Source organism: Colias philodice, chromosome 13, assembly GCF_061535455.1.
Source record: "Colias philodice isolate Cphi_HAF_F1 chromosome 13, ilColPhil1 Martin Lab GWU primary, whole genome shotgun sequence".
NCBI classification, from domain to species: domain Eukaryota; kingdom Metazoa; phylum Arthropoda; class Insecta; order Lepidoptera; family Pieridae; genus Colias; species Colias philodice.
Window position 1 is genome coordinate 6,643,854 of NC_143098.1, and position 14,264 is coordinate 6,658,117.

At 35.9% G+C, this 14,264-nt stretch overlaps 2 protein-coding genes across 2 annotated transcripts in view; one reads left to right on the forward strand and one right to left on the reverse strand.

Annotated features, from left to right (window-relative positions):
• The window catches only part of clu (clustered mitochondria protein homolog), a 41,509-nt gene extending 33,697 nt beyond the window's left edge, over positions 1–7,812 (forward strand). Inside the window, exons 15-24 of the mRNA XM_089702442.1 lie at positions 363–565; positions 788–994; positions 1,333–1,575; positions 1,888–1,970; positions 2,051–2,180; positions 2,282–2,554; positions 2,845–2,970; positions 4,239–4,454; positions 4,840–5,042; positions 5,364–7,812. Of these exons, the coding sequence (XP_089558568.1) occupies positions 363–565; positions 788–994; positions 1,333–1,575; positions 1,888–1,970; positions 2,051–2,180; positions 2,282–2,554; positions 2,845–2,970; positions 4,239–4,454; positions 4,840–5,042; positions 5,364–5,484 (1,805 nt within the window). The 3' untranslated portion in view covers positions 5,485–7,812. The remainder of the gene's footprint in view (positions 1–362; positions 566–787; positions 995–1,332; positions 1,576–1,887; positions 1,971–2,050; positions 2,181–2,281; positions 2,555–2,844; positions 2,971–4,238; positions 4,455–4,839; positions 5,043–5,363) is intronic.
• Positions 7,813–9,071: 1,259 nt separating this feature from the next.
• On the reverse strand, positions 9,072–13,673 carry caly (ubiquitin carboxyl-terminal hydrolase calypso). Its single transcript, XM_089702443.1, has 8 exons — positions 13,149–13,673; positions 12,930–13,077; positions 12,501–12,684; positions 12,052–12,203; positions 11,681–11,869; positions 11,211–11,281; positions 10,922–11,131; positions 9,072–10,328 (listed from the first exon to the last, which is right to left on the reverse strand). The coding sequence occupies exons 1-8, from the start codon at positions 13,521–13,523 to the stop codon at positions 10,134–10,136; spliced, it is 1,524 nt and encodes a 507-aa protein (XP_089558569.1). The 5' UTR covers positions 13,524–13,673; the 3' UTR covers positions 9,072–10,133.
• Positions 13,674–14,264: the final 591 nt, after the last annotated feature.

A 14,264-nucleotide genomic window follows, 5' to 3' on the forward strand; every position in this document is an offset into this window, starting at 1 on the left:
CAAACAGACAAACAGACAAAAATTCTAAAAACTATATTTTTGGCTTCTATATCGATTATAGATCATGGATTATGTATTCTTTTAAAAAAATATTCAATGTACAGTTTTGACTTTCCTACGATTTTATTATATGTATATATAGATAATCTCATTAATCTTAATGTTTTTAAGATTTCTAAGTCACTATATGTAATTTATCTATTATACATTTTCCCTTAAAAACACTAATACGATCATTTATGGATACTGTCGTCATGCCTGCGTCGTGCTTGCGGTCAGCCGGACGGCTACCCGCAATGCGGTTACCCGCATAATGCGTATACGCTCTTAAATGTAGTAACCTTTATTTATTTTTTAACTAGCTGGCGAACGTTCACGAGCAGTGGTGGCTGCAGCGGCTCGAGCAGTGGCCTCTCTCAAGGAGTCCGAGTTCGATGTCCGCTTTAACCCCGACGTGTACTCGCCGGGCATCAAACATGCTGCCTCACCGGAACAGCTTGCTAAACAGCGCCACCTGGTCAAGGAGGCTGCTGCTTTCTTGCTTACCACACAGATTCCTGCTTTCGTGAGTTTGGATTTTTTAAATAAAATTATAATTTATGTATAATTGACAATTCTATGAAGTCTTAATTGTTCCTAAAAAGATTAAAAAATAGTTTATATAAGTACCTTGTTATTGTACGTATTCTAAGTAAATTTGTCTTGTTATTAAAAGGAAAAATCCCTGAGGACCTTTATTTTGTCATTTTTGAATAAGTTTTTAGCTAATTACTCATTATCTCCACAGGTACGCGAATGTCTCGAGCACACGTCCGCTCCCATGGACGGCGCGGGCCTGACTGAAGCACTACACGCACGCGGTATCAACGTGCGTTACCTCGGACGCGTGGCCGTCGCATTGAGGCCGCACGCTTCGCTCAGCTACTTGCACGCTATTGCAGTTGCTGAACTTATACTGCGGTCTGCGAAACACGTTTATACGACTTACTTGCAGGTAATATAATGTTTGTTTTTATAATCTAAATTGTTAGAAAAGCGGTTTTGTTCACTAATGTTTGTGTTCATGTTCAAGGTTAGGTATGTCAAGTGTTTGATACAAATATCGGAAAAAATCAGTCAAAATATGCACAGAGAATAGACACTATCAAATAACTTCTTACCTGAGTTACTTTTTTGTAAAGTTAAAAAATCATATGCTATACAGTAACCATACATATTTTTAAGTAGGTCACTGTTTTTGTTCGATCAAATATCTTATTGGAATGAAAAAAGTCAATATAAAAAAAATCAGTTTCTAGACCAAATTAATTAAAATACACGTTTCTTGTCCAGGGCTGTGAGGCGATGTGCACGGGCGCGGCCGTCTCCCACTTCCTGAACTGTCTGCTGGGCGCATGCAGTTCCCCCGTAGCGTCTGCTATAGAAGCCCCCGCCGCGGCCCGCTCCACCAGACCCCGGGGGCGCCGCGCCAGACGCGCTCGACACGCGTCTCCCCCCTCGCCCGCCTCCCCCTCACCGGATTGGCAGAACTTGACGCCCAAGACACTGTTCGCGCAAATTAAACAGGAGCTGAAGGTATGTGAACGTTATTCTACACTTGAGTGCGGATATGACTGCTAGGTGAAACGAAGTATCGTCATGGCATTCGAGACGCTTTTATCAGATCACATTAAGTTAGAACCTTATATGGAAGATTTTAATTGAAATACCCTTCTGAAGATGAAAGCTACCACATCTAACCAATCTACGTGTAATACACCAACATTTGGCCTTAAATTTTCATAAAAAATATTATGTAATGGTAGTCGCACAAGTATATAAACAGACAAAGATGCTCATTGAAGAATATAATATAATCACTATAAGTAAAATGCGTTTTTTTCACAGGCATACTGGGGATATGAACTGAATGCTGATAATATGGATGCAGTTATAGAGAAGCATGGTCTACAAAAAATTTCGCTGCTCAGGTAAATTCTTGCACATAAGTAACATATCTTTCAGGTTTATTATTTGTTCAATGTCTAAAATTTTCATTTAATCATTTTAGGTCATTTGCACTTAAAGTTGGCCTGCAAGTAATGCTTAGAGAATATGACTTCGACAATAAGAACAAGACTACATTTTCTTCAGCCGATATTATGAATATATTCCCAGTTGTCAAACATATCAACCCCAGAGTAAGTGTTATAATATTTTTAAATAATATTTCAAATAACATGATAAAGTTTAAAAAATAATTTTAAAAGAAAAGTATTTAATTTTAACGTATTCATTCAAGGCATCCGACGCGTACAACTTCTATACAACTGGACAAAACAAGATCCAAGCGGGTGCCGTATCCGAAGGCCACGAACTCATTGGCGAAGCCCTAAACCTTCTTAACAATGTATACGGAGCTATGCATGGAGAGATAGCACAGTGTTTGCGTATGGTAGCGCGTCTGTGCTATGTGACCGGGGAACATAGAGATGCAATGGCGTATCAACAGAAGGCGGTGCTTATGTCGGAACGTGTTAATGGCATCGACCACCCGTATACTATAACGGAATATGTGAGTTTGTGTTAATTTTTTTTGGGATATGGTTGTTTATGGTGAGATAGAGCAGTGCTTGCGTATGATAGCCCGCCTGTGCTTTATATAGGACAGGTATTTGACTTCGTATCAGCGATATTGCTAAACACCAAGCAGATTAACAACAATATGATAAGAGAACAATCCCAGGACTCTTTGAAAAGGAATTTTTATTTAAGGAATCAAAAAGTACAGAACATTTATAATAAATGACATATAAAAAATTTATTTAATACAAAAATATAATGTGAATCTAATTTTTTTTTCAGTCTCACTTGGCGTTATACTGCTTCGCAAACGGGCAAGTGAGCACAGCGCTGAAGCTCTTGTACCGCGCGCGTTACCTCGCCTTGCTGATTTGCGGTGAAAACCATCCGGAGATGGCTCTCCTTGATGTATGTATATTTTAATTTTATGCTGTGTAATTTTTGAAGATGAAATTTGTATTTAAACAATTTAAAGATAATGGGAATTATTATAATACACAAACATATCTCACTTTTTAAATTACTCTGAGACTAAAATTCAATAAAGTGGCAATATGGGGTAAAACTTAATTTTGAATATTCTTCACATATGTATGACCTATAGAGCGACTTAGCTCAAAATTTATACAACTCCACAAAAAACAGCGGTCATGTACATATATTTCCAACACATATATGTGTGAAAAACGGCTCTACAGGGTGTAATCGTTAAGTATGCACAAGTAGTGTATGGGAGCGTTTAATGTAACATTTTTGGATATTTCTCGTTTTATTTTTTAAAAGGAGAATGGGCAAATTGGGCCTGAAACTTGGGCTAAGACCAATACACACGAAATATTGTTTTTGTGATATATCATTACACATACCTTAAGAACAAAATAAAATATGTAAAAAAATAAATCAACCGGGTTCTTGTACAGTCAAGGCAAAAAGTTTTATTTATTTGGCTATTATTTTGCGCACAATAACGGTGTTTTTAATTCGAGTGAAGTAAATATAAATCTAAATGTCACTGGAGTGACTGAGTTTAACCACAAAGAACGTCTAACTACGTTGAATTATAATAAACACGGTATAGGTACCTGTTACAAAACATTATATTAGTGTATTTCGGTTATTAGAAGGCTTAAGATTAGAACGTATTTGTAAGTGAAAGTGAATTGGAGTAACATAAAGATATTGTCATTGTCTTATAACAGTTATTTATTGCAAAAAATATTATACACAAAGAAATAAAACTTGATGTGACTGTACAAAAATCCGGTTGATTATTTTTTATATATATTTTTCCCGTTATGTATGTGTTATGATCTATTATAAAAACAATATCTCATGTGTATTGGTCCAACTCAAGGGTTCAGGCCCAACTTCCATAGTAAAATGCCCATTCTCCTTTATTACGGCCATTTTAATCATTAGGTTAAGTACTTTCGATATCAGTTTAAAGTTTTTTGATATCTGCAATAGTTACGGAATAATCGCTTGTGCGCACTTAACGATTACACCCTGTATGTATAACCTATAGAGAAACTTAGCTTATATATGACCTATAGAGAAACTTAGCTTTACATTTACACAACTGCACAAAAAACAGCGCTCATGTACATGTATCTCTAACACATAGAGAATACTCACTCCATAGAACACAGCACTCATACTCTCTCGATCTCCCACAGAGCAACATAGCGCTGATCCTGCACGCGGTGGGCGAGTACGAGCTGTCGCTGCGGTTCGCGGAGCGCGCGCTAGCGGTGACGAGCGCGACGCACGGCGGGCGCTCGCTGAAGGCGGCGGTGGCGCGGCACCTGCTCGCGCGCACGCTCTCCTGCCTCGCCGACTTCCGCGCGGCGCTCGCGCACGAGAAGGAGACCTACACCATATACAAGACGCTGGTGTGTACACTGTAGCGAGTCGTCCGCAGACACCCTTAATATACGTCTAGAATTGATTATTCAGAATACATTTTTAGACCACTTGTAAAACAATTTTTTTTAATGATATTTAGTTTGTTGTATTTGTCCGCTTGATTTTAAAATATGCAAAAGGAACAAAATTAATGTACTTAGCTAAAAAAAAACCTAAAAAAACACGCTAAAACTCGTGAAATTATTGCACTATCACCGATCCTCGATAAGTGTACAAAGTTTGAAAAATCTGTTTATAGTGGGTCGAAATTGAGCTAATATTTACAAATGAAGCAAATAAAAGCGTGTTAAAATTACTTTACGGGCCCAGGGTGAACAATTAATGTGTATTAAAACGACTTATCTCCTCTAGCTGGGTGAAAAGCACGAGAAGACACGCGAGTCGTCCGAGTGCCTGCGGCACCTGACGCAGCAGGCGGTGGTGGTGCAGAAGCGGCTGGCGGAGTGCGGCAAGCCGCTCGCCCCGCACCCGCCCATACACATCCAGCCGCCCGCTATGGCCTCCGTCATCGATATGCTCAACCTGATCAATGGGATACTCTTCGTGCAGATTAGGTGAGGGATTCAATTTTTGGAACTTTGTAGGGCAAGATATACAAGTGGGTAGAGACTTATAAAATTGGATAAATAGCGAATGCATAAAGCTTCACTGCCCTGTCCTTTCCTTCTTAAAAGTTTAACTACATTGATGATAAATATTAAAAAGAATTTCCCTGGAAATGTGTCATTTAACTGACAAATAAGTTAAACTTATTAGGAAACTGTGAAACTAACGTTTATAAAGATATCACATAAATCTAAATTGACGTTGTGCCATTATGTTCAATTTTACATGCTTCAGCTTTAATAAATAACGTTACCAACCCCCATTCACAGTCCCCAAGACATAGAGCAGTTCAAAGCGGAGATAGAGAAAAGACAGTTGAAGGAGCTGCCGATACCGAGCGCGCTGAACGAGCCGGACAAGAGCGACGCGCCCAAACGTGCCGACAGCTGAATATAGCGGGGCACATAGCCATAGACACCCCGCTTTGTATTGTCTATGGGCGCGAGAGTTGTGCACTCTGTGCTTGTCTAATGTCTATGCCTCAATGAGTGAACGAATTGGGAATTAATGACGCGGGATTTTGTTTTGAATATACAAAAAGTGCAATAAAAAATTATGTAGTCTTGTAGCAAAGTGTTAAAGTATTTTTTGCATATTATATGCATTTATTTGGAAATAAACGCTTGGTCAATACAAAAAATATTTCTAAAATATTATTTTTATGTTTAAACTACTTCTAAAATGTTATGGTTACTGAATATATAGTGGTGTGGTCGTTTATTTACAAATATGCTCACTTATTTAGACATAGAATATAGTTACCAATATTATAGTCGTTACTACTGTAACTTTAAAGCTATTTGACTAATCAATTGAAATGAATCCTATGATCTATATTAATGTTGTTGATGGAATTTTAAATATGTATCGTACTTAGTTCAGAAGTGTGCCCAATGCAGTATGATTGAAGAAAATTGTTAATACCTCCAGTAAACTTTAAAATTCAAAGGTATATGTATTTTCTGAAATATGTATAACTTTTAAAACTAGGTATTTTCTATGAAGTCGTCCAGAGTCCGTTGAAATGAATGCACAACTTTCGAGCCCTTTAATTTTATCGATTGATGATATTGTTCCTTATTATCTATGAATGTATGCTGTAGTGAATAGTGTGCTAAGATTTGATGTAGTTTTTTTTTTGTTAGACAAATTTTGAGAAAATTATTTTGATCAAATATAATTAAGTGTTATTTTATAAATTCTCGCAATGCGCAATAGTGTCTATGCATGAGCGTTATATTCGGTAATCGTGGATTTATTTCGTATTTCGACGCCTCCTTGCAATCACGGTCGCCCACAAGTAGTGCAATTTATGTAGTGATAATAGCAGTAAGTTTTGGTTGTGATCCCGAGAGTGCGCGTCGCTGTAATGCTATACTGGTGCTACTGCCAATTTATCTAATATCAATTATTATACGATGGTTTATCGATTGTTAACGACGAGCAATAATTATCTTAGGGCCGATTTTTCAATGCTTGGTTAAAACTTATTCGTCGAATAACGTTTTATACTACCATTTCAAAAATGTATCCTACTTGCCCGAATTTGACAGTTTACAGGTGACATTTTAATATGTTCGTGTAACACTTTATTGGATGGATAAATTTTAACCAAGGATTGAAAAATCGGCCCTTATTCGATTGTGGGTAAAGGTATATTGTTGGAGTACCGATAGTTGGTAGAGGATTGAATATATTGTCATTGAAATGTAACAGGTCTCGGAAAAGGCTCCCCTAGAATGTGAAATGGAAGTTTTGTTGCTACGGATAAGCAAGGGTACTTGTGATAAAGCGCCGATTAAATACTGCCTTAACGATTCGTCTTTAGTTCTCTGATTTTAGCGTAGTTAGTGCCATATGTGTAGTGAAAGTAAGTTTTTTTATTATTGTTTCTGTTAGACTGTGATATGGTGTCGAATCATCGAGTGACTTGCCTTGTCGAAGCAATGGAGCTTTTGCCTATCAAATTACGCTTTACTATGATTATGAAATTTTAATGAAATATCGAATACAATTTTAGAACTGTAGAATGATGTAAATGTTTTATTCTTCAAATTATTCATATATTTGTGTATTATGATTATCGTCTTTCTTGAGATATGAATGTAAGCACTTAGTATGTCAATGAATTTTAATAAATATCGTAAAGAACGATGATGCCCTGTATACTATAATGTATTTTTATATGTTACGTTTTCCAACTCGAGCGAAATAAATGTATAAAATTTCGAGCACAAAATTTTGCAATTATGTATGCTGTTAAATATTTCCTTGAAAGTTGTTATTTCTGATTACGTTTTTTATGCTTTATTTTAATTTCTGGAATCAAGCCTATGTATGTGTTTTGATTTATTTTTTGTAATGAGACTCTGCCAACTAACATTAAATATTGTTTAATTGTCATCAAATGCGGGATGTAAGTTTTGGATCACAATAGTGAGGTACAAGTGACGGTACATTGCGTAGATTTAGAGCCGAATTATAGCGATGCGCATCGCATTCTGGTGCAATAGGTAAGTTTGTATTGGTGTTCACAATCCTATGGTTATATTACCTTGTTCCGAAGATAGATGTTATATAATATAAGGTGTTGGTCGATACGATACGTGCCTAAACTTACAATAATGATGTTGTTGTTGTTACATTTCTTTAACAATATAACGATCATGTAAATACGACGCTGTTCGTAGTTCACTAATAAAGTTCGTTTTTAATTTAGACTTGTTTTAATTTTTATCCCTATTCTTCCCAATACACTGGAGATGAATGAGTACAACACATTACAAATAACAGAGTATCAATCTGGAGTATAATAATCATGCAACTGCAATTAATGCTTCAATGCAATAAGTTAATTAATTATGTTGTATACTCTCAAAGGTTTATTTTAAATGTGGAAACAAAATCTGATTAATTATATATATTGATAAAATATTTACTGAAATACCGACACAACATACAATATTGAATATTCAATTGCTTCTATGATTTTATTTATACACATGTACACATACAAAATATCATTTCATTTGTCTAAAAAAGACTTGCCATGATTAATTATAATGTAAGGCCCAGCGGCCAGCGCAGATATGGTGAGGCGCAGCGCCGCGCATTTTCCATTGTCAAACTATTATTGACATTGATATCATTAAAATAAAATTCGAAATCAAATAAAAATTCATTTCGGGGAGCATCGAAACGTCACAGGCGAAGAGTAGCGCGCCGCGCTTTTTTCAATGTTATTTCAATGAGGACAATGGCGACAATAGTTTGTCAATGAAAAAATAATGCTCTAAGGAAAAAAGCGCCGCGCTGCGCTTTGCCATATCTACTGTCACCAAGTATCTATGGTTAGCAGTGATGCAATCAGATGCAATCAATGAAAGGGCACACACCTAAAGATAGGGTCTATTCAGTCTACCCTTTAATAATAATATATAAATAGGTAATAAATTTAAATTATATTCCTCTGGGAAGATTGTTTACGAAAAAGATGGAATGATATTGCCTGCACTTATGTGTTGTATGAAGATTGTAAAGTACATATACCTAAATATAATAAATAATAATGTATTATGTATGAATGACCCCTATAGGCTATAACACAGGTTTAACCTAGCGATAGAAAAGTGATGGAAAAGTAATTCAAATTCGAGGGAGCTTTCGATTAATGGCAATGGTCCGAGATACGTACTCGTTATCCAAGCGAAAATACACTACTCACACGTGATCGAATTTATGCTATGGATTCGAAAAAAAGTACCTACTACCTATGCATTCGAAGAGTCCCAGGTGGACTCGTAACTCGAATGGTAATTTAATCGCTACTTTTTGACAGTAAAAATACTCTGAGCTAAGTGTGCTATTGATAAATTATTTTTTTATAAATTGAGTAACGATGAATTAGCACAGTTGAGAATGCTTATGCAAGTCAAGGAATGGTTGAGAAAATGTAGTAAAAGAAAAACACCTTTTATCTCTAGGTATAATATTTATTGATAAATAACAAACATTTTAGCATACATACTGTATGTTGTATAAAAACGTATACATAATAAACAAGTATATTCATAAACAGTAAAAAGAAAAATATTCCGTTCTACCTTTGTAAATGGCGGCACATATTTTTATCCTTTTTCAAATCTAGGATAATAGTGTCCTTAGTTTACAAAAAAAAATACACACAAGACTATTTGATACAATGAAAGTATCTACCATACACACGCACAAATGTTTTTTTTCAAATGGAAAAAAGAAACAGCATTTTTTATACAAGTGTAAATTATATAACTAAGATAAATAAAAACTGTTTATATAATACTTAGTTATAACGTAAAAAATAAAGATGATAAATTAAGGCGGAAAATTTTAATGTAATGGTGAATATTATAAGAGACTTGACACAATTTTAATCCTAGAACCATAACTGAGCTTAAAGTTAAGTGTTATCTTTTATCTATGTCGGTGTATAGTTTTAAAAAAATGGGATAAACGGTAAGTGTGATTTTAAGTATATGGATGTCCCATCTATTATTAAAATATTAAAAAAAATACGCAAGCGCTATCTTCACATTATTACTTTTTAAATGTTATTAATCAATATCGTTACATTGAGAGTATAATAGAGAATTGATGGAGCACTAGATTCCTAGTAGGAAGTTTGGTATATTCCACAAATTAAAATTCTAAATATGTCTCCCTTTTTAACGCGTACAATCGTGGGCGGGGCTTCGTGAGGCCGGGTACCTGCCATAAGCGTTCACCAATCAGCTAAATACACGCGCGAGAGAGCGCGTTACGTGCTAGAGGCATCCACCAATCAGCTATTTCGTAGCGTGCGGACGTGGGCGGGGTCTCGCTCGGCGCACAATACGCAGCGAGATTTCACCAATCAGCTAAACCGTCGCGTGCGGACGTGGGCGTGGTCTCGCTCGGCACACAATACGTAGCGAGATTCCATCAATCAGCTAAGCAGTCGCGCGCGGACGTGGGCGGGGTCTCGCTCGGCGCACAATACGCAGCGAGATTCCACCAATCAGCTACTTCCTAGCACGCGGTCGTGGGCGTGGCCTAGCGCGGGGGCGGGGCCGGGGCCGGCGACGACGCACGCGCGGCGATCGACCACGTTCCAGTTGTGCCGCGACCAGCTCCGCAAGCACACCGCGCTCCGCCAACATGGATAGAAATGTACATATGAACTCGTCGTAGTTGTGCGTCCGCCGGCAGTCGTCAACCTGTAATATAGGTTAAAAAAATAACAATTTATATAAAGTTGTTTTATTTGTCTTTGGTCAAGAGGCACGCCTCTATCACATGGGATAAAAAGCATTCTTTGAACTAATAATACTACGTAATTCCATAGGATTATTAATCAGAGATAGATGATTTTTCATATTTTGCTAATTAGCATATGTACTGGGAGGATATATTATCTTCATGAAACTGACTATAACGCAATGCTATTAAAGCCTTAATATACTAAAGTTGTATTTGTGACCATTACTCAGCTATGTGATTTATCACAAAAAATATTTTTGAAATGTGATTGCGCATTGAATATCTAATATAAAAAGATGACATATTTTTTTTGACGTGACAACGTCTTATAATTCGATATAGCCGGCTGCACGCATGAAAAACATGACTCATGCGGCGTTACCTCGCTCTGAGGCGTTCCATGTAAGGCTTGAAGTACAAGCGAGAGTGCGGAACGAGCGACAAAGAAGCACAATCGGACGTTGTCACGTTTAACTATCGTCAGTAAACCGAAAGTCGGTTTACTGACAGACAACCAATTTTTTTATTTGTTCTAGAAAACATAAATTACCTTATACATATCCCGTTTATCGTTCTCGTCGTTCAGAGCCTGCTGACACGACTGCACCTCGCTCACAATGCTGCTCAGAAACACATTTAATTCAGAATGAGTAAGGAGTATCTTCCTAAATCTGTACGGTTGTTCCGGCGCTACTTCACAACACATTATTATGGGCATGTTGTTACTTTTCAATAGTGCTGTAGTTGATGTTGGGTGTAACTGAAATATTTAATATATGGTATTAATTTTAAGTATGAATTTAAAATCTTATTCAAGTGAAGTATTAAGAGATACTTACATTCGTCAATATTTGATTTTCACCATTTATTGTGTAAAATTTACAAGTAGCTGTCTGCTCTACAGGATCAGCTGAAAATTAAATGTTTTATTTTAAACAGAATTTTTATTGTAAAATTATACCACTTGTATCTGGTTACACTATTCCCTAATAAACTATGATTACGGTGGTTACAATCATCAACAAATTATTTTTAAGAAAAAAAAAAACGTGTGGCACTCAGGGACTGCCGCGGTAAAGCTATTGCATGCCTTCAAGCCACACCTCCGCGCCCGTCGGAGTGGGGAGCGTGAGGTTTTTCGTTACTAAATTTCTCGATTCGGTCTCCGCGCTCAAAGCCCGCGATAGAAGCTATGCAATAGCTTGAAAAATACATTAATTTATAGGAATTTTGATAGGAATTCATTCAGTTATCAGTTATCACATGTATTGCTCACTTAAACTCTACATCTACCCTCATTGGTACTAACCTAAACTAATACTTTTATCCTGTTGTGGTCTATCCGAAACACCAATCTCAATGGTGATAGGCTGAATATAGTCTAGATCAAAAGATGGAGCCTCCATAGCATCTAATGCATTTATAATTGCATCTTCCGAGACTTGGTTAGAGGTATCATTTGATAATTCCTCGCTATTGTCCTGTGATATTGAGTCTTCTGTAAAACAAAAAAAAAAACTATATTTATAGTTTATACTACTTATGTTTAATCTTTCTTGGTATATAATGCAAATGTAATGCAATTATTACAAGGAATTTTTCTATGAGATTAAACCTTGTTTTTAATAAATCTGTACAAATAATATTACACACAATTAGCTATAATAATATTAACCTTACCATTGTAATCTCTTGGCTTTGAAAGCAAATGCCGCAGATGTTTTCCTATTTTAGAAATGGCTTCTTTAATTCTCTTTTGATTCATTTCAAGTGCATTCAGTTTTTGTGTCAGGGCAATTCTTCTATCGGGAACAACTGCCATAAGATTAAATCTGTAAAGTGATTAATTAAATTTGTTTATACTATGTTTATCTGCACTGGCAATAATCAAAACATAAAAAATTATGGTTGTCAACTTAAGAGTGGTGTTGCCTCCATGGGTAAGAATAAATTAAAATTATCCTGAAGACAACAGTGTGATCCTCATCACTTTAACTACATTCAGTATTAGAATTAATTGAGTTAAGAACATAATATAATGAAATGTAATAAAAAAACTTTGCTAACAAAATTTGCAGTGAGTCTAATTTCCAAGTATTCATTTGAAATATTAGTATATTTTGTTATACCTTATATCATGGACCTGTTCACCAGCATCCCGGCCCAGCCGTTCCACCATGACCCTTCTAAACTTTTCTGTCCAGTCTTCATTAGCTTCCCAAGGTCCGTGATCCATTGGATATGGTTTCAGCCCATCCAACTCAAATAAATGACCATTTATTGGCACAAAGCTTACAAAATGGTATGCTTCTCCTACAATTAGATAAAGTGTTTTAATTTTCAACTCTATTAAATGTGTAGTAGCATTGTAAAATGTACAAGTAATGTTTTTCTTTTCCAATTTATTATTTTTTAAAGACAAAAGAAAGTATAAAGTTTATGGTAACCATTTATTATAAATTATTATTAAGTAATTGCAATTTTTATTCATCATAATATGGAAATTATGACTTTAAATATTTGATTAAGCCACAGTTAATTTAATAGTTATGTTAAACCTGTAAATCGTCCTGTTGGAACACCAGCATTTTTATCGGTCTTCTTACGAGCTTGTGGAATAGCATGTGAATTATGAGCACAGGCAAGTTCTGGTGTATTTCCAATCGCCCAACCTTTGTTTTCTGGATTCATACCCAATGTGTGGTGCTAAAAAATTTTCTTATTAGATACAATCGAATAGTGATCGCTAATTGTATTTAAATTAAAATAAAACATACTTTCAATCTACTTAATGTCTCTCCCAAATGAAGGTTAGGACAGTTCAATAATATTGATAATAAAGCATGTGATGCACAGCTATTGGGAACCATTTGTTGAGCAAAAAATATATTGTTAATAGTTTCTTCATCTCGAACAAAACTTTCGATTTGCTCCACAAATTTCCGTCGCGAACGTCTTTCTTCTATCCATCGAAACAGAAATATAAACCCATAAACGGGACTTTCCAAGGGTTTGTGTAAATCATAGATTTCTTCAACTTGAACTCCCTTGACACCAAAATCTTCCAGCAGTAATGTAAATAACCCCGGATCACTCTCTAATTCCAACCAACCTTCGGTTAGGCTGTTCAACTCTACCGGCATATTTCTCATGTATTTTAAGTGAAATACACACTTTTAATATCAGACAATACCTACTCTTTGGTATTTTATGTAAATGCAATATTAGTAGAGTGAGATATTAGTGGTAATTTGTTGTTGGAATCAATTAAGATTTAACACCGTGTTTACTATTGAGTGTTGACCCATAAACCCATTTGACATCTGACAATTGACAATTGACATTTTACATAGACATAAGCATTATTTAAAATTCATGTCCGTGATCATTCTATCTGTGAGTGTGGTATAGACGAGGGAAGTTACGATCATTTATTCTTTGTTTGCCCAAAGCTTCGTATCTCACTTCTGGATATCCTCCCCCCAGATGTTCCCCTCCCTACTAATTTTAAGTGTTTACTTTGTCTTGTCCCTACCTCATTTGCCAATATCCTATCAAAATTTATCAATTTTAACAATCTAAAATTTTGAACCCCATCCAAGTACCTATATCTATTTTATGTTATGCTTTTGTGATGTGTTGTGTTGTCTATAACTAATATTTGTTCTTTGTCAGGTTATACAGCTCCATGTAAGAAATCTATGAGTAAACAAAACTGAACCATCTCAATCGTGATTTTTCCTTAGCACAGAGTATGCTTAACATGAGCATTAACTTATACTGACCATCCGTTCAAAACTTGACATTGGCAGAATCCGTCCTCACTCATCACTGGGATCGGGAGTTGCCATTTGCTAAAAAGAAGAAGAAGTAGACATAAGCACAGATGATAT